This window comes from Saccopteryx bilineata, chromosome 4 (genome assembly GCF_036850765.1).
Source record: "Saccopteryx bilineata isolate mSacBil1 chromosome 4, mSacBil1_pri_phased_curated, whole genome shotgun sequence".
NCBI lineage: Eukaryota > Metazoa > Chordata > Mammalia > Chiroptera > Emballonuridae > Saccopteryx > Saccopteryx bilineata.
The window spans coordinates 90,609,744-90,630,914 of NC_089493.1; the positions used below are offsets into that span (position 1 = coordinate 90,609,744).

Genomic DNA, 21,171 nt, shown 5'->3' on the forward strand with positions numbered 1-21,171 from the left:
GGTTACATTATCTTCTTTTAATTCTTCTCTGGTTTCTAAACATGCAACAACACCTTAAAATCCTCATAAATTCTGGTCCATGAACTAAAGCCTATTGGATCAATGACCACAATAAAGTTCATTCTCACACCCCTCCCTTCTCCTTTGAATATTTCAAAACAAATTGGGAAACAGATGTTGGGCAGATAAAATATATTATGCTCACTTTGTTTTTTCTTTTGCTTCTTTTTTTTTAAAAAATTTATTTATTTTAGAGAGGAGAGACAAAAAGAGAGAAGGGGGGAGGAGCTGGAAGCATCAACTCCCATATGTGCCTCGACCAGACAAGCCCAGGGTTTTGAACCTGCGACCTCAGCATTTCCAGGTTGACGCTTTATCCACTGCGCCACCACAGGTCAGGCCTATGCTCACTTTGTTAAAGATGGTACTGCCCACGTGGAAGCCTGTCGCCCAGGTGATATTAATGTGTGTTGACAGGCTGTGGGCAGGCAGGATTTTTGTAGCCTGGGGCTTGGTGTTAGGACTAAGCCTTGCCCACCCTTTTTGATGTGGGGTGGACTTTGTATCAGAGACTTCCCTATTTTGTATATTGGATTAAAGGTTTTGATTTTTGCACTATAAAGTGGGGCAGACCGGGAGCCTGCTCTCTCGGTTCCTGAGATTAGCATTAGAGAGCAGAGCAGAGAGAGGCCATGTGGAGGAGGCCAGGAGAAGCAGCCAAGATGGCGGAGTGTTGAGTGAGAAGCCAGTTTGTGCAGAGTTTGTGCAGGGAGAAGGAAGGAGATGGGGAACAGAGGTGAATAAGGCTGGTGAGCTAGAAACCTTTGATTCTAGGAAACTCGGATAAGTCAGTGGCTTTGGGAACCCTAAATAGAAAGGGAAGTGTTTTCCCACTGTGTGTATTTCTTGCCCACCTGGTGCAAGCTAGGATTAAAGCTAATGGCCCACCAGTTTTTTAGCTCCATTGTTTCTTTATCGACTGTCCGAATCCAATGCGAACCTGCATGGGCCAGGTGGCAGTGATGGTGGCTGTGGCTACTGGCTTTACAACAGAGATGTTTGAAGATACCAACGCTAAAGAAGTGTGTGTGTGTGTGTGTGTGTGTGTGTGTGTGTGTGTGTGTAAGAGAAAGAACTAAACTGAAAACATTTGAATTATGGCAGATATATATTGTTTGTATTTAAGGTGTGCAACCTGATTCAATATACATATGCATTGTTAAATAATCACCATAATCAAGCAAATTTACACATTTATTATCTCACATGGTCACCAAAAGTGACTCTATTTTGGACTGTTTTGAACTAACACTACTGAACATCATAGCTTAGCCCAGCCAGTGTCTACTGAAAGCACATTGCTTTAACAACATTGTAAAGTAAAAAAATCATAAGCATGAAATATCATAAGTAAAATTGTGAGTCACTTTTGCTAAGTTATGTCACCAAACTAAAACCTAATAACTCAGCAAATTTCAGTTTCATTCTCTTCCAGAGGTGGAATTTTAAACTAATCAATCCAGAATTTCCTGTACAGCACTAATCTGCCTGATAACCCCCCCTGCCTTCCCCTAAATGAAGGTGTCTTTGCTTAAAATAATCTACACTTTTAACTTTTAGTCCCACTTTTTTTCAGTCTATAAAAACCTTCCAGGCCCTGGCTGGTTGGCTCAGCGGTAGAGTGTCGGCTTGGCGTGCGGGGGACCCGGGTTCGATTCCCGGCCAGGGCACACAGGAGAAGCGCCCATTTGCTTCTCCACCCCCCCTCCTTTCTGTCTCTCTCTTCCCCTCCCGCAGCCAAGGCTTCATTGGAGCAAAGATGGCCTGGGCGCTGGGGATGGCTCCTTGGCCTCTGCCCCAGGCGCTAGAGTGGCTCTGGTCACGGCAGAGCGACTCCCCGGAGGGGCAGAGCATCGCCCCCTGGTGGGCAGAGCGTCGCCCCTGGTGGACGTGCCGGGTGGATCCCGGTCGGGCACATGCGGGAGTCTGTCTGACTGTCTCTCCCCGTTTCCAGCTTCAGAAAAATACAAAAAAAAAAACAACTTCCATTTTGTAGAACTCATCAAAGCGCCTTTCTAGTTGCTAGATGATGACTCCTGCTCAACTGCTGAATTGCTTAAAAAAGCCAATCGGATCTTCAAATTTACTTGGTTGATTTTGTTCCTAACACTTACCCTCAGGGCCTAGCCATTCCTTTGTACCCAGAAGATTGCTTTTGATGTATGACACCTTTGCTCTGGGCTATTCTCAGAGTGAACCCAAGTGTTCTAGATAAGAAGATAGAGAAACAGATTCACAGAGTAAGGCTGTCCACTCTCCCTCACCACCACCGCCACCAGTCAGTTGGAACACCACACCTCCCACATCTATTTTTTTTCTTCAGGGCTAGAAGACCTTGGCTCTAAGAAAAAGGAAAAGGCACAGACTCCACACTCTTTAGATTCGCATACTGATCCCCGCTACGACCAGTGACGTGAGTATTGAATCTGAATAGGATAAGTTATAATTCGAAGGGTTGGTACTGAAGATGGTTGGGTGGTGTAAAGCCAGTAGCCACGGCTACCATCATAGCCGCCTGGCTGTGCAGGTTTGCATTTGATTTGGACAGACGGTAATGAAACAATGGAGCCAAGAACTGGTGGGCCATTAGCTTTAATCCTAGCTTGCACCCGGCGGGCAAGAAATACACACAGTGGGAAAACACTTCCCTTTCCATTCAGGGCTCCCAAAGCCACTGACTTATTAGAGTTTTCCTAGGATCAATGGTTTGTACCTCACCAGCCTTATTCACCTCTGTTCCCCATCTCCTTCTCTCTGTACAAACTCGCTTCTCCTTCAGCACTCTGCCATCTTGGCTGCTTCTCCTCTCCCCCATGTGGCCTTTCTCTGTTCTCCTCCAGCATGGGCTCTTCTGCCCCATTTTATAGTGTAGAAATCCAAACCTTTAATCCAATATACAAACAAGGAAGTCTCTGATACAAAGTCACTTATCTGAGGCATAATGGGATTCCTCATGAGAGTGCACCACTCCCTATCATGCAACAGTCAAGGGTGTGGGGAAAAGTTTAGGCTTAAAACTAAGCCTTAGGCTATAATGACCCTGCCTGCTTACAGCCTGTCCCTCATACCCAATGCAAACTATAAGCGAGCAAACATATACATATTTGCAAACTTATTTGACCAACAGGGAGAAAGGCCCAGGAACACCAGAAGGAGCTTGATTGAACTTCTGGATGGTAGAGTTGAGAATGCAAAGTGATCCAAGTTATAAGAAGCAAAAACCTGAATTCAACTCAGCATTAATCTCACTGATACACACTCCCCTTCTTCCCTGATCTTTTCGAAAATAATATATCAAAGCAGCTTGAATCCTGGTCTTCTCGTCCTGTTTAAGCTATGCGAGTTAGAGATAGGGTGCCACAAATGAGAATGTGCCTATTCCTTGCTCTGTGCCTGAAAAGCACTTGAGACCCTCAAAAGTGCTCTCACACAAATCTCCCAGGTCTGTAAGAGAGCTATTACTAGGCTCATTTGAGGACACCAATTCTGAGAGAGTTGTGAATCAGGTTAGAGTTTCTGTAAAGGCCACATAACTCCTCATGGTAACTGAGGACAGAGCCAGGGAGGCTTTTTAAAATATCTCTAGGCCCTGATTTTGATCAGAATAGCTCTTGTGAAGACTACTTTGTACTTGGTTGGTTAGAACAATATTTCAAAACTGATGTTCCTTTATGATGATATTCTTAATGATAAATCAAGATCATACATTATGATAATAATTAGGGAAATGGACTCTGAGAAGGGAAGTGGGAAGTCAGGAGTGATGACATGTTGCAAACAGGTTTTGAGGAAGTGTTATAAGGAAGTCAAGATTAGATAAGCACCATCTGCAGAATCGGTTTAATTGTAGCCTGGGATTTCAGGGAACAAACAACAAAGCCACCCTACTTGGAAAATGTCTCCCAAGTCTTAACTCATCTTAAAAGGTGATAACCCTTTCTACTTCACAGACATAAAACTTAAAATATCATTCTCTTTCAGACACATTCTCTTACGAGAACCAATCTGGACTGTAAAACTGCTAGGTAGAGTACTACCTGGTTTGGGTAGAAGAGAGGGTAGAAAGGAACTGTTTGGAATTCTCAAAATAAACATCATCTATTATTTTACAATTTTGTACTTGTCTCACTCTGACTCTAACATATTATCAGTTATTATAAATTTTATTGTTTAATGAAACTTATTATCTTATAGTCTGAAAACAAATGGTAAAATTGGGCTTAAAGGTCCACAATGGCAGCAAAGGAAATTTAAGGTGGAGCTCAACTCTTATGACATTGCTGCAATAATGCTTTCCTCTCTTTTCCACGTGGACCCACAGGTGAACCTGGTAACTGAAATGTCATCTTCTCTAAAGATCCTATGTCCTCTCTTGTTCCTGATGTTCCCCTTATGTGGGCTTCTTGTCCACAGCTGGAATCTTTCCTGGAGGGAATTTATGAAACAGCACCACCTGAGCACAAACTTGGAATTCAGTGAATACAGATGCAATGATCTCATAAGGGAGAGAGAAGCTCCGAAAGACAAGAGCTACCACATCTTCATCTATACCTTATGGCAGAAAATTGAGCATATATGCATCAGGAACTGGAGAGATCACTACAGAAATGTATATATATGGGCCTACTATCCTTTCAAAATACTCAGGTGCTACCCAGGGAATAACAAAAAGCACTACAAAGAGCACAGGAGCTACAGCTACATTGAATTCCATTGTGGCACGAATGGGTTTGTTGATAGCATAGAAGACATCCGATTGTTAAAGGTTATCAATAACTAGAAAGTTGACCTATACCTCCGGGTTCTAGTAAAGTGGTTATGTTGTAAAGTACCAAAAAGCTGCAAATTAATATTGATATTCTAGGAAGAAAAGGTCAGGCTTTCCTGTCCTTTCCTTGGAAAATGGAGGAAAAGGAATGTAGAAGTCTCCTGACTTACAAGGACAACTAGGGTCATTTGGTCTTAAATTCTCTGAAAGGATTAAAGTTAACCTAGAAACTTTTTCCCATTCAATAAGAGACAGAATTTACATACCACCTTGCATTGATTGTAGTGCCTTCCCTTCCTGGAATCTTGAGAGTAAAATACCTCTAGGCTAGTGAGGGAAGAGGAACCCTGAAAGATTTGTAAATATCTTTGATTGTGTTACCTTGAAAGTCTTAATATTTCTGTGTATCCCTGGCCTAGACAAATGTTATAATCTTGTTAATGGTTGTGCCATAATGTCATGCTCTCCCCTGCCCACATGTGATCAACGGTATATGAGCAGCACCTGAACTATTTGGGGGCCTGCACAATTTAGGCCTGCAGATGCCCCGTGTCAGCCACATGTGGCTGGCATATTAAAATCTCCTCCTTTAATAAAACTCTTCAAAATTTATCTGGACTGGGTGTCTCTATGTGGACTTGACGAAGTGAGGTATGGTGCCTTTCAGAATCTGGGGTACAGTACTTTATAACAGTGTTCCCCAAGTGGTAGGCCCTGCCTACATCAATAGACCTAGCTAATCCCTGCTTTCCATGTCTGTGTCAATATTTTCCTACTACTTAGGGTTATGTATCACATGTTTTCTTGATATCATAACTTCGCTTATGTGGTTCTCTGCCCGTAATACCCTTCAGTCCTCATTTACCTGCTTTCTCCTATATTATTTTGTTGGTCAAATAAGTTTCTAAATATGATATATATGTTTGCTCGCTTATAGTTTGCACTGGGTGTGGGGACAGGCTATAAGCAGGCAGGGTGGTTATGGCCTAAGGCTTAGTTTTAAGACTAAACTTTTCCCCACTCCCTTGACTGATTGCATGATGTGGGGTGGTGCACTCTCATGAGGAATCCCATTATGCCTCAGATAAGTGACTTTGTATCAGAGACTTCCTTATTTGTATATTGGATTAAAGGTTTTGAATTCTACACTATAAAGTGGGGCAGATTGGGAGCTTGCTCTCTCTTGGTTCCTGAGATTAACATTAGAGAGGAGAGAAGAGAAGGCCATGTGGAGGAGGCCAGGAGAAGCAGCCAAGATGGTGGAGTGATGAGTGAGAAGCCAGTTTGTATAGAGTTTGTGCAGGAAGAAGGAAGGAGATGGGGAACTGAGGAGAATAAGGCTGGTGAGCTAGAAACCTTTGATTCTAGGAAACTCGGATAAGTCAGTAGCTTTGCAAGCACTGAATGACTGGGTTTTGGAGCCCAATGTGTGTTTTACTTGCCCGGTGGGTGCAAGCTAGTATTAAAGATAATGGCCCATCAGTTCTTGGCTCCATTGTTTTATTACCAATTGTCTGAATCCAACGTGAGCCTGCATGGGCCAGGCAGCTGTGATGGTGGCCGCGGCTACTGGCCTTACATGTTTTTTAAAGATTTTATTTATTTATTTTAGAGAAGGGGAGAGAGAGGGAGAGGAGGAGCAGGAAGCTTCAACTCCCATATGTGCCTTGACTGGGCAAGCCCAGGGTTTCGAACCAGCGACCTCAGGGTTCCAGGTTGACGCTTTATCCACTGCGCCACCACAGGTCAGGCCGCCTTACATGTTTTTTATATGATTCAGCTCACATGGCATCTCTTTTTGACTAATATAAGAATTTTTCTGATATTGACTCCTTATACTTACCCAAGCTGAATGATCTTTCTGTTTCTAAGTAAATTATATCATTCCAATGTGTGTGACATTTTTACTTTATACGTGCAGAGTACATGTTGTGATTGGTATAAGTTTAGAGGTGTGTGTGCTTGAATGTGATTTGTTCTGTGTGTAGGCTTAAGATGAGTGTTATATGTGTGTAATATGCTTATGTGTATGGTGAAAATGTAAATGTTTATGTGCTAAGCTGGGGAAAAGTTGTGACCAAGGTATTGATTGTGTTGACATGCTGAATGTTACTCAGATTGGGGAGTGTGGGCAAAGCTGATTGAGTATAACATGTAGTATGGTCCTGGCCCATAGTATGTGCTCAGTCAACATTGCTTTTCTTCCTTTCCCATCCTTTGGCTTGTTACTTTAATTTTGACTTTGATAAAACCAACATCACATCATCTCTTCTTCCTGGTTTCAGAAGATAAATATTTCTACTATAAAAATACAGTAGGCTGTCATCTGTATGAAAGCTATCAGTTCCCAGGATTATAAAGAACCTTCTCCATCAGCTTTAGAATTACGGTTTCTTGCTGAACTCATTTGTGGAGAATATATCTAAGGAGGCTAATGCATTTTAGTTGGGTCATGGCATTATATTTCCTGAGGAATAATACATTATGTTGTAGATATTAGCACAATTAAGTTTATCTGATAATAATCATTTTCACTTGGCAGAGAAATAGGATGGTGTTGGAGAACTTGAAAATGCAACTCTTTTCAAAAATGAGACCCGAGACTTAAATTTTGTTGGAAAAAAAAGGAAGTAAATTAGGGAAGAAAGTGTTGAGGACACAAGCAAGTTCACTAGAATTCTGTCTTCTAAATAAGGGAGAGAGATACAGAGTAAGAGAGATATTCACTTCATATAATTTTGCCTAAGGCAGGTATAGGGAGTAGAAATACCAAACATTAAAGTACAATACCTTGTGGTCTTCAGCAGCCTGCATTGAAATAATTAGAGAAAAGGCCATAGTATTCACATTATCAATTAGGTGACTGAACACCTTCCTAGAACTCAGGCCTTAATGAGTAGCCAATGAATGTAGCATGATCACCATGTTCCAAGGGCAGCTAGCTCCTCAGCTCTCCATTTTTTTAGTGTACCTGGAGATGAGCAAACACTTGGGAAATGATGACTTATACCAATCAAACTCACAAGAGATTAGTGTTAACCTGCCCTGGCCAGTTGGTTCAGTGGTAGAGCACTGGTCCTGTGTGTGGATGTCTCGGGTTCAATTTCCAGTCAGGGCACACAGGAGAAACTACCATCTGCTTCTCCACCCCTCCCCCTTCTCTCTATCTCTCTCTTTCCCTCAACCACAGCCATGGCTTATTTGGAGAAAGTTGGCCCCAGGCACTGAGGATGGCTCCATGACCTCACCTCAGGTGCTAAAATAGCTCGGTTGCCCAGCAACAGAGTAACAGCCTCAGATGGGCAGAACATCCCCCAGTAGGGGGGCTTGCTGGGTGAATCCCAGTTGGGGCACATGCAGGAGTCTGTCTCTCTGCCTCCTCTTTTTCACTTAAGAAAAATAATAAAAATAGATTAGTGTTAACCCAGTAGTTCTTTGTCAATGATCAATTTATATATTGTGAGTACTGATTGTTTTTCTCACTTGATAAGCGCTGCTTCAAAATATGTAGCACATATTGGGGTGACATATTCTGATCTCTTACAGTTAGTTATATTTAGCACGGTCTATGCTGGTCTCTTTCAGTATGTTTTCATAAATTTCAAAAACTCTTTAAAATTGCTTTGCCTGACAGGTGGTGGCACAGTGGATAGAGCATCCACCAAGGACACTGAGGGTCCATGTTCAAAACCCTGAGGTCACCAGCTAGAGCGCAGGCTCATTGGTTTGAGCGCAAGATCATTGACGCGATCCCTAGGTCACTTGCTTGACGCCTGTAATGCTGGTGGTTGAGGCCATGCTAGTTCACATTGAATTCAGGCAGATAGTAGAGGAACTGTGGAGCAGGACAGCATCAGGCCATTACCCATTTTTTGGAGGCTCACAAAGACAGGTAAGCAAATAAACAAAGGAAAACCTGCTTTTTGCAGTGAAGGGCAAGGGATCAGGAAAACCACACCATGCAGTGGCGGAAGAGTGATCTGGGAGAATCACCATGGAGGGAAATCATCCGTAACCTTACATAGACTCACTCGTCAGGTAAAGTGCTCGCAGCCGGAAAAACAGCGAGCAAGCCTAACAGAAGCTGTTTTCCCCACATCCCACCCCTTTAGGGTGGTTCACCTCACAATCTACATAACAAGTATCTGTGTGAGAAGTGAGGTACATTACATAAACATAAACAGTACAGACTACTGCGACAGAATTACAAAATACAAATTATGGGTGAAACAAGAGAGTGGTTAGCAGCACCAGGAGTGGCAAATCTTTCCCTTCTGGCAGAATACAAGCCAGAGTTTTGTCCACAGACAGGACAGTAGCTGGTACCAAAGGCCACCCTGGGTGGGCATACCAAACCTTATTGGCCTATACACCAGGATCTGCTGGTTCTATGTGTAATAAGATAGGAGAACTCATTACTTGGCATAAAGAAATTATAAAGGTGCCCTTTGTAATGTTGTCTCCCTGAGCACTCAAGGAATAAATCACTTCTATCTTATGCAGCCAGGTACCTGTTGCCCAGGGAGTTAACTGGAGGTCCACCTTTAGTCCCTTACCCCATGGTGCCAACAAGGCCACCCAACATAGGTAGGGGGCCTACACAGTACAAGGCCATGTCCATTGAAACCATTGGCCTTGGCCTGACCTGTGGTGGCGCAGTGGGATAAAGCGTCGACCTGGAACACTGAGGTTGCCGCTTCAAAACCCTGGGCTTGCCTGGTCAAGGCACATATGGAAGTTGATGCTTCCTGCTCCTCCCCTTTCTCTCTCTTTTTCTCCCCTCTCTCTAAAAATCAATAAATAAAATATTAAAAAAAAAAAAAAAGAAACCATTGGCCTTTAAGGAGGGCTGTTGGGGCAGGCAGGAGCACATTGCCATCCAAATAGTCTCAGCAGCCAGATAGAAGGCTATGGCCATCCACTTGGCAGATTGGCCTATGGTTCATCCTCAGGGATGGTGGTCCACTTCTTCTGGTAAAGATTGACTTCAGGTTCTGCCTCCTGAGCCCCAGCTATACCTGACTCTAAGGTCACATAGGTGACTAGACCCAGGACTTCTGCAGTTCTGCCAATGGGCTGATGCTAAGAGCACGGCATTGTTGCAGGTAGGCACTCCACTTGGCCAGGGTGGAGGTTTGGGCCGTACCACTATGTGGTTCGGTTGCCCAGCCTCTCACCCATCCTGCAATGGGCACATTGTCTTGACCATAACTGGAGTTGTGGTCATAATACTCTCAGTGGCTGGGAGGGCAGCATACATGTTGCCAACTGTTTTTCCACTGATGAGTAACAGACTTCAACATCTTTCCATAATTGGGACCAAAACCCAATATGTTGCCGTAGGAGCTCTGTCCATTACCATAAGCCCCACCCAAACCCCTCAGAGGTTACATGGACATCAAGCTCACAGGCCTGGCAGGATCAAACACACTCAAAGCCTATGCCACCTTCACAGCTCTTAGCTGCTGCAAATGCACCTTATGCCTGCTCAGTCCGATCCCAGAGAACCTCCTTCCAAATAAGGTTATATAAGGGGCACAGTAACTGATCCAAATGGGGTATAAATACTCTCCAATGCCCCAACAGACCTAGCAATTCCTATAACTGCTTTACTGTAAGGGGCACGGGGAACACTTGGATAACTTTTGTCTTAACCGACCAGACAAGCCCCAGGAACTTAACAGATAACCCAGGTCCTTGTAATTTGGCCTCATTGACTGCCCACCCACACACTTTCAAATAGGATAGCAGGGTAGAGACTGCTTGCTTCAATTCTGGAATAGAGTCACTGGTTAACATTACATCACTGATATAATGGTACATACAAACCACCTCTGGCTGTTTCCAGTTAGCCAAGTCAGCAGCTACCATCCCATGACACAAGGTGGGGCTATGCAAATATCCCTGTGATAATACTGTAAAGCTCTATTGTCACCATTCCCAAGTGAAGGCAAATTGGTCTTAACTCTCTGCAGCTATATCAACAAGAAAAATGCATTAGCCAATTCTGCCACAAAGTGGTATGTCCCTAACTCATGGCTTAGCCAATCCATCAGATTAGCTATCAAAGGAACAGCAGCATGCAAAGGGGGAACAACTTTATTAAATTCTCTGTAATCTACTGGCATTTGCCAGGTTCCATTTCCATATGGTTTGCACACAGGCCATACTGGGGAGTTGTAAGGCCTATGCACCGGCTGGATGATCCCCACCTTTTCTAGGTCAAGAATCCCTGTAATTTCTTCATAACTGCCTAGAAGGCAGTACTGTTTTGTGCTAGTCACATGCCAGGGATCAGGTAATTCCCCCTTGCAAGGGGGAATGGGTAACTGCAAGGGGTGTGTTGTGTGTCCCCACAACACTGCCTTCACAACCCGGACCCGCAGGTGGAACTCCCCAGCTGTAGTTTCCAACCACAGTCCTTGTAAGACATCTACCCCCAAAATATATTCAGAAATAAGAGATACATATATCTTGTATGGCTTAGGAGGCAGTCTTCCTATCCCCAATGAAATAGTTATTGGCTTCACTTGAACAGTTTGGCCTCCATAACTGTCGATGGCCACTGGGGTCCCAGCAAACCGCTCTGGGTTTCCATAGAGAAGGGAACATTCTGCACCTGTATCCACCAAGGCCATCACCTGTTGTACATTAGGAGGGGACTGGTGGATTGAAAGTTCCACCTGAGGCCTCCAGTCCCCACCCATCCCTGTTAGACAGGTCCCTCGGCCTTCCCCCTATTCAAACTGGGACAGCAGGTCTTGGGGATCCTCTTACCCTTCAGCTCTCTCCATCATATAATCTTGTAACCATGTTACCCACACACCAAAAGTTTTATTGGTAGCTGCTGGGGCCTTTTGTCTCAGCGGCTGGAATCTCTGTTCTGGTTTAAGCTGCTGCCAAAGCTCCAAAAGAAATTTATTAGGCTTGCCATCTAATTTCTTCCTATCCACCCCAGCCGCAATCAAATCTACCCACATCTGTGTTCGAGTAAACTTTACAGGCCCGTTTCTCTTGTTAGTTGGGGGAGCAGCATGGGCAGCAGCCTGCACAGCTTTATGATTCCGTGCTCCCTCCAGCTCCATCAAATCTGCTACCATCTGTGTAACTGTGTTGATGGACTGCCCCACATAGGGGCTTACTATAGCCACGAGTAATCTAAAAAGGACTGACGAGGTGCTACGCTACAGAGAATGAGGTCCCTCACCCCTGCCATAAACACTTCCTCATCTGGCCCACAGGACCTCGGGTTGAAAGCAGCATTCTTCATACCTAGTTCCAGAAGGGCCTGGGGCAGCTCACTATAAGACTTCAACTGACTCACTGAGCCTGGCAAGTCCTCAGCATTCTGTCAGACAGTATGAATGCCAGCCATCACCCATTCTGATAAGGTATGCTTCCCTGGGTTGTCATGGCAGTTCTGAAGATGCTGCCTCAAGGAAGAGTGTGTGGCAATGGCAGCCAATTTCTCAATCTCTGTTCCATAGAATATGATGCCATCCACCTCTATGTCCTGCAACTGCAGCAAATGGGCTGCCAGGGGTTCAGCGAGTTTCTGCCTAAATGTCATCCCCAACTCCATCAGCTCTGCCTGGGCGTAGGGCTAGACTGTTGGGGACCGAAAGCCAATATGGTCTTTGCAGTTTAGATTTCTGGGGACAGAGGTGTGGGGAACTGGCAGTAAGCTGACAGTCTGCCCAACACCCCACCTCACTTGTTCTGTGAAGCTGCTAAAGGCTGTTAAGCTGTGGTGCTGGATTGTTTATACTCATCCTACCTCCCATGCCCCCCAGAAAGACTGGAAGTAAGTTTTTTTTATCCTTTGTTTTGTGAAGTTAAGATGTTATGTATGGTGGGGGTTTTCTGCACTTGGTAAAATTCTTGGTTTGCCTTGAAAATGTGATCGGAAACCTCTTTGATTTGCTAATGACCCACTTTGCCCTATAAATAAAGCAAGAAGCAAGTGTGGAGCGCTCTCTGTTCTTGCCATCAGCATTGCAGAGGCCTCCCAAGCCCATCCTTTATCTCTAAACCTATTTTCTAATTCCACGCGTACTGACTCAGGACCTAAAATTACTAGCGCACTGGTTTGTGGCACCAGACCACAGAGTGCTCCACTACCTGCTGTGAGGGTTGTGCCTGTCTGTGGGAGACTGCAAGTTGGCAAAGCCTTGCAGTTTAAGGCTTAGCCAAAGGCTAAGTACTTCCCCCACACCTCCTTATTGGCAATGAAGCTGAGTATTTACACTCATCCCAGCTCCCCACCTCACTTGCTTGGTTAAGTTGCTAAAGGCTAAGTTTTTCTCCACACCTCCATGTTGTGATGTTGGATTGTTTCTATTCATTCTATCCCCCATGTCCCTTGGAGAGACTGGAGGCAGTTTTCTTTTTATCCTTTGTTTTGTAAAGTTAAGATGTTATGCAGAGGCCTTGGCCAGTTGGCTCAGTGGTAGAATGTTGGCTCAGCATGTGGAAGTCCCAGGTTTGATTCCTGGTCAGGGCACTCAGGAGAAGAGCCCATCTGCTTCTCCACCCTTCCCCCTCTCCTTCTTTTCTGTCACTCTCTTCCTCCTGCAGCCAAGGCTTCATTGGAGCAAAGTTGGCCCAGGTGCAGATGATGGCTCCATGGCCTCCACCTCAGGTGCTAGAATGGCTCTGGCCACAATAAGCAACGCCCTTGATGAGCAGAGCATCATCCCCTGGTGGGCACGCTGGGTGGATCCTAGTTGGACGCATGTGGGAGTCTGTCTGACTGCTTCCTCACTTCTAACTTTGGAAAAATACAAAAAAAAAAAATGTTATGCAGGGTGGAGGGTTTTCTGCACTTGGGAGAATTCTTGGGTTGCCTTGGAAATGTGGCCTTGTTTTAATGACCTCTTTGATTTGCTAATGACTTTACTCTGCCTTATAAATAAAGCAGGTATGGAGGTGGAGATGCTTTTCGCAAGCTACCTTTGTGCTGCAAAGAGACCTACCAATACCATCATTTTTCTAAGTTTATTTCTTTATTCCACGCTGCTCCCTCTCAGGACCTAGAATCACTAGCTGTGCTGGTTCACAGTACCTGCCCTTGAGACACTCTTGGCTGCTGGGTTTTCACCTGGATGACCACCAGCCAGGTTCTGAGTCTGCAGATGGCAGTTTTAACCCAAGCCTTCTCCTCAGAGGAGTTGAAAATGCTTGCTCCCACCAACTCAGAACCATTCCATCAACATGGATGTTGCTCCTTCCTTGGCGACCATTTCGGCTCCTGTGGCTGCTGGCTCTCAGCCTGAAGTTGAAACTCGAGCTCTTGAACCCACAGTTGTTTCTCCAACAACTATTGCTACCAATGTTTAGCTTCTAGAGAAAACTGCAGCTCAGGAACATGTAATTCCTTCTCCAGAGACCATTCCAGTTCCAGGCACCATTGGTGCTCAGCCTGCATCTCACACTGCAGCTCTCAAACCCAGTCAGCCTCCTTCTCCAGCACTCATTCCAGTTCACACTGCTGCTGGTTCTCGGCCTGTAGCCTGACCTGCAGTTCTAAAATCTGCAACTCTTTCTCCAATGACCATTCCAACTCCTGCCATTGTGGGCAATTGGTCTGTAGCTCATCCTAGAACTTGACCTTGAGAAGCCTCTTGCACAGAGATCTTGGTTTCTTTTCTCAGGGCTGTAAAAAACATTCAGTCCATGGCCCCCAAAAAGACAGCCATGGGGAACCATATGCTGGAGAACAATGACCACCCCTCTACCGCAACCTTGAAGGGTGTTAGTGCCTCCATACCAATCTGCTCCAAATCCTGCCCCCTATGCCAGATGTAATGCTGGTGGTTGAAGCCATGCAAGTTCACACTGAATTCAGACAGACAGTGGAGGAACTGTGGAGCCTGACAACGTCGGACCGTTACTCGTTTATTGAAGGCTCACAAAGGCAGGCAAGTGAATAAACAAAGGAAAATTTGCTTTTTGCAGTGAAGGGCAAGGGATCAAGAAACACAAACCTTGCAGTGGCAGGAGGGCAATCTGAGAGAACTGCCCCCAAAGGGAAGCACCTGTAGCCTTACATAGATGCACTCATCATGCAAAGTGCTTGCAGCCTCTAAACCAGCGAGCAAGCCTAACACAGCTGTTTTCTCCCACAAAGCCCAAGGTCACTGGCTTGAGTCCAAAGTTGCTGGCTTAAGCAAGCAGTCACTAGCTTAGCTTGAGCCCCCCCTCCCCATCAAGGCACATATGAGACGCAATCAATAAACAACTAAAGTGAAGCAACTACAAGTTCATGTTTCTCATCTCTTTCCTTCCCCTCTATTTCTTTCTTCCTGTATCTCTCTAAAAAAAAAAAAAAAAATTCCTGACCCTTAGTGGCACAGTAGATAGAGTATCAACCAGGGATGCTGATGACTCTCAGGTTCAAAACCCCAAGGTCACCAACTTGAGTGCAGGCTCACCAGCTTGAGCACAAAGTCACCAGCTTGAGCATGGGATCATAGACATGATCCCAAAGTCACTGGCTTGAGCAAGGGGGTTGATGACTCTGCTGGAGCCCCCCAGTCAAGGCACATATCAGAAACCATCAATGAGCAACTAAAGTGACACAACTATAAGTTGATGCTTCTTATCTCTCTCCCTTCCTATCTGTTGGTCTCTCCCTAGCTCTCCCTTACTAAAAAACAAATAAACAAACAAACAAACCCAACTTTTAAATGTTCCTTTTATTTATGGATTAAAAGATAATGGCTCAAAACAGTATAGAAGGAAAATGGATGTAAGTGTATTTAATATAAATAGCCTGTGTTGTTGCTTGAGCTTTCTCATATCCACTTGCCCCATTTGGATAGCTGCATATTTACTTTCCTTGGGAACTATCCTTTCCCTTTTCATGTACAGTTTGGTGAAGCTGTCTATCAAGGTTCCCAATCTCTTTTACAAAGATAAGTAATGGTCATGACAGTCAAATTAAGCTAACTGGACACTCTTGTAGGAGACCCAAATATACCATCCTAAAGTATGCCTCTTGGCCTAAGAATTATTTTAAGAAACAGCAGACAATGAAAAAACTCTGAAAGCAGAATATAAATTACGCTTTTGTGGATGAAAAAAAGGGTTTATGTAATGTAACTTTATAGGGTGATCTGATCATAAATTCCTAACTGGGCAGGTCACAGTGGTCAGTCGGCCCCCAGGCATTAATATTTTAGTTTTTTGGGGGTTTTTTTTATTCATCTTTAGAGAGGAGAGGGAGAGACAGAGAGAGAAGGGGGGAGGAGCTGGAAGCATCAACTCCCATATGTGCCTTGACCAGGCAAGTCCAGGGTTTTGAACCGGCGACCTCAGCATTTCCAGGTCGACGCTTTATTCACTGCACCACCACAGGTCAGGCAGGCATTAATATTTTAGTAAAAAGTCACTTAAGTAAGCCCTGTCTGTTCTTTTTCTCTTTCTTTTTTTAAAAAAAATTTACCTTTGAAATAAGCATTAACCACCCTCAAGAGGGCACATTATAATCCAATGCCTGCCTTGTTTTCTTCCACCTCTTCCTTAATTTTTTTCTTTTTATTTTAGTGAGAAGAGGGGAGGCAGAGACAGACTACTGCATGCACCTCGACTGAGATCCACCCAACAAGCCCATTAGGAGACAATGTTCTGCCCATCTGGGGCCCTTGTCCTGTTGCAACTATAGTCATTTTTTAGCACCTGAAATGGAGGCGATGGCACTATCCTCAGTACCTGGGGCCAACTCACTCTAATTGAGCCATGGTTGCAGGAGAGGAGGAGAACAGAGAGAGAAGTGAGAGGGGGGAGGGTGGAGAAGCAGATAAGCACTTTTCCTGTGTGCCCTGACTGAGAATTGAACCCGGAACATCCACAAACCAGGCCAACACTCTACCACTGAGCCAATCATCCAGGGCCTTGTTTTTAAATGCATAAAGCAGGGGTCGGGAACCTATGGCTCGCGAGCCAGGTATGGCTCTTCCCCCCCCCAGATGTGGCTCTTTTGATGGCTGCATCTGGCTTGCAGACAAATCTTTAATAAAAATAAATAAATAAATAAATAGCCTGACCAGGTGGTGGCGCAGTGGATAGAGCATCAGACTGGGATGCTGAGGACCCAAGTTTGACACCCCCAGTTCGCCAGCTTGAGCACAGGCTCATCTGGTTTGAGCAAAGCTCACCAGCTTGGACCCAAGGTCGCTGGCTCAAGAAAGGGGTTACTCAGCCTGCTGAAGGCCCGCAGTCAAGGCACATATGAGAAAGCAATCAATGAACAACTAAGGTGTCACAATGCACACAAAAAACTAATAATCGTGGCTTGCCTGTCTTGGTGAGACACCAATAAACAGAATGGCCCCCCCCATCCTCTGATTCTTCAATTTCTTTACCATCATGATGCTTCTCATCTCTCCATTCCTTTCTGTCTGTCCCTGTCTATCCCTCTCTCTGACTCTCTGTCTCTGTAAAATAATAGTAATAATAATAATAATAACATTAAAAATATAAAACATTCTCATGTATTACAATCCATTTATTTCCTACTGCTCATGTTTATGGTTGTGGGTGGCTGGAGCCAATCACAGCTGTCCTCCGGGACAATACCAAATTTTTATTGGATAATGCAAACGTACATGGGTTGTTGTATGGCTCTCACAGAATTACATTTTAAAATGTGGTGTTCATGGCTCTCTCAGCCAAAAAGTTTCCCGACCCTGTCCTACACTCTTCCTTTGTTTTAGCTGAAGATAATATGTAAGTCCAGATTCTAGCCTCTTTTCTAAGTTACTCATCTCTGAATTTTTCTTATGTGTGTATGAGATATTCATGCTAATAACTTCTGTTTGTTTTTTTCTTGTTAATCTACCTCTTGTTACAGAAGCCTTTGCTAAGAACCTAGAAGGACAGACGATAAAGATCTTTTTCTCCCCTATACTGATCTCACAGCCTGAATTTCAAGTACCTGTAGTGATGCAGTATTTAGAAAAAACTTTTTTGAAGTGGATTTGTGCCCATTTGGCCCTGATTTCCAGCTCACCTCAGTTTATCGAGTTCAGCTATTTACAAATGATAGTCCTTCTGCTATATTTTTTCATGTTGTAATCTCTCCCCAATTCTTTCAATAAATCCCCACCTGTAAGGCCAAGGGCCGCCGCCACCATCGTGGCCATTCACATGCAGGTTCTCATTAAATTCGGGCAGATGGTAAAGAAATTGAAGAATCAGAGGATGGAGGGGTCATTCTGTTTATTGGTGTCTCACCAAGACAGGCAAGCCACAAGAAAAGCCAAGGGAAAAGCAGAAAACCTGCTTTTCCCATGAAGGGCAAGGGATTGGGGAGGAGAGAAAAAAGAAATCCTCCCGCACCTCTCCGTGGAGGGGGCAGAATCTCCCTTCCAGTAAACATTAGCAAGACAATGGCTCCTCCCAATCAGGAAGGCGGCCTGCAACCTCACAGATTGCTGGGGTCCAGTCCCGGGTGGAATCCAGGGTCCCACAGGAAGAGACAGCGTCTGTGCTAATTGAGCGAGAGCCGAATTCTTTTTTAGCATTCACTGCCAGGCATCTCTGCCAATGGCTAGTCTAGCTTTATTTTTATACACACACACTAAGTTACAATCACATGGTATTCAGAATACATTGATTGATAATTGTTTTTGTTTCACTATGGTTACATATTTTAGGCAACAGTTAATTCATTTCTATAAGCTATAAATCAGGTGGTAAGTCATTCTAAGTATAGTTATACAATAACTTGAACAGCAATAACAATATTGGTACTGAGGAGCCCTGAGGAGCCATTGCACCACCTCACCTGCAGGTGTTGTAAAGTACCAAAAGCTACAGAATCGATATTAATATTTTAAGAGGCTTAAAGAACATTTTATTAATTTGGGTTAAAGTGTGCAGAGAAATTGTGAGAATAGTCTCTGTACTGTGTGATTGGCATAAAACCAGGATGACCCTTGGCATTGTATTGTAAATGCAAAGGGAAGGAAAACATGGATTCCCTGACATTACCACACCTGTGGGGAAAGGGGTGAATGGGTAGCCGGGTGCAGGAAGAGAAAAGCCAAAATAAACCTTTTCTTATAGTAATGAGCTGTTTGTGGGCATTTGTCCCCAAGGAAACTACCTCTCCCATATGAATGCATATAGTTAATGTGTGTGACTCTGGACAAAGAGATGGCGGATAAACATTAGAAAATATAGGAATGATTTTTAGTATGTAAAGAGACATCTTTTTATCATTGTGTTGACTTGTAAATTTTGTTTTCTCCAAAATGATGTATGGCTTGCAAATTGAACGTGGTCCTATCATGATAAAGGGCATATGACTATAACCAATAGTGGTAAAGGGCTCCTAATTGCAATTTTTGCTTCTATACTTCCTGCTTGCAAAACTATAAAAACTAAGTAGAACAAAGGGCCGGCGCGCTCTCCCTCAGATTTCTGTCAGAGTTGCCGCAGCTTGGCCAAGCTAGACAATAAAGCTTTGGTGTGGAATTGACGGATTTTGTTCGTGTCTTCAATGTTTCGAGTCCCTCCGGATTAGGCTTAACAGGCACAAATTTCTAAAAGGTCAATGTAAGGTATTTTTCCCTTTCTTCTTCTTTAGGGAGGGAGATTCCTGTGCCCCCACAGCCACCCTCAGTCCTCGGAGTGGTCAGTATTGAGTATTAGCATCCTAAAAACTCAAGGTCTGGCCATGGATGGAAAAGGTAAAGTGGATGTGCTTGGGGACAAGCACATGCACTCGGATGGATGGAAAAGACTTCCCTGACATAGCTACGGTTTCGGACAGGTAGTCTTGGAGGAAAAAACTGAGAGGAAGGCTGGAGGCAGGGGACTTACTACACCGTGCGCCGAAATGGGTGGGTGGAAGGTCGGAGATCCTGGTTCTTTCTCCTGGTTCTTTCTCGGAGGGGATGAGGAAGAGGAGCGGTCCTTGTGGACTTCTACTCATCCCGGGTTTCGGCACCAAAATGTAAGGTATTTTTCCCCACCAAGAAGGAAGTAACAGGGCTGGGAGCCACCAAATAAGGTATAGTAAAAGGCTTTATTGAGTACAGAGCACGCATCCCACCTGGCAAGGTTCCCTGGCCCCGAGGTAAGATGGAGGCCAGGGAAGTTGCACGGATTAAACCACATGGGAGATATTTAAAGGGCTCCCTCTAGGGAAGTCGAGCTAACATGACGTGGTGAAATCTCACTGGCTGGTAGACAGTCGCTTTTTTCTAAATGGTTCCTGTGAAGCCTCCTTTGGCACGCTTGGTTGTGGGCAGTCCTAGCCAAAGTTCGTGGGTCTGAGTTCCCCACGTGACCATCCCCCATTATCCACTGACCTTACAGTCAGTACTGATTAATAACTCTATTTTATCTAAGGGTCTATTGTCTAGTCAAATTTTATTTGTCTACTATATTCATACACTAGTTAAGTTCTAACTTTATTTTTCTCAGAGTGTTCCATCACCTGCAGGTCAGGTATGCAAGAAGAAAGGAAAGTTTCTCTACTGTACCACATGAAAAGGTTAGGGAGGTAAAGTAATGGAATAAGTGAAGGCTGAAAGGTGCTTCTGTGTATAGTTACTGTTTCCTACCTATTCATAAGTCACAATCTATTTTTTCTAACATGATTAATAAGAAGGAATTCTCCTACAAACTTAACCCTTTTCAAGGGATATCATAGCCAGCCTCTTATGTCCATGAGCCCAGTTCAAGGGGCTTACAGGCTTTTCTATGGAACTCACACCCTCTGTCTCATTTCCAAAGAAATTAGTACGAATCTACAGGGAAAGCATGGTACTATTATACCTGTGCCATAAATGATAACACACACACTCAGAAAAGGGGAGATAAAAGGCCAAATTAATTCAAAAAGTTAAAGGGGGAAGTATTGTTGCGCCTTTTCTTTGCTGTGACTTTGTCAACCAGCAGCCACTGATCTTCTCTGCTGTGACTTTGTCAACCAGCAGCCGTTGATCGGCTTCCAACAACAGACCACTATATTTGGCGTCGCCCAACCCCCAATGAAAACTACAAGCCAGCAAACATATACATCATATTCACAAATTTATTTGACCAACACCACCCTACTCCCACCACCATTTGCAATTTTCCCCCTTACATTAGCTCAAACTGGTTTGGGTTGCCTGCAACCAAAAGCTCTAATGAATAAACTCTACCTGCAACATTTATGATCTTCATGATCACCAGCATGATTATGCCATCCAAATTATGGATTTTGCCATATAAACTGTATGTATATCCTACAAGAAACAGAGACAAATTAAGGTCGGTTGAGGCCTCGGCACAGAATAAAATATTGGGCCCCTTACATTAGAAAAGTGTGTAAAGTTGGGGTTTTG

The 21,171-nt window shown here is 44.2% G+C and overlaps 1 protein-coding gene across 1 annotated transcript; it reads left to right on the top strand.

Annotated features, from left to right (window-relative positions):
* Nucleotides 1-280: 280 nt before the first annotated feature.
* EDDM3B (epididymal protein 3B) lies at nt 281-5,408 on the top strand. Its single transcript, XM_066276198.1, has 3 exons — nt 281-394; nt 2,384-2,473; nt 4,382-5,408. The coding sequence occupies exon 3, from the start codon at nt 4,400-4,402 to the stop codon at nt 4,838-4,840; it is 441 nt and encodes a 146-aa protein (XP_066132295.1). The 5' UTR covers nt 281-394; nt 2,384-2,473; nt 4,382-4,399; the 3' UTR covers nt 4,841-5,408.
* The last annotated feature ends 15,763 nt before the right edge of the window (nt 5,409-21,171 follow it).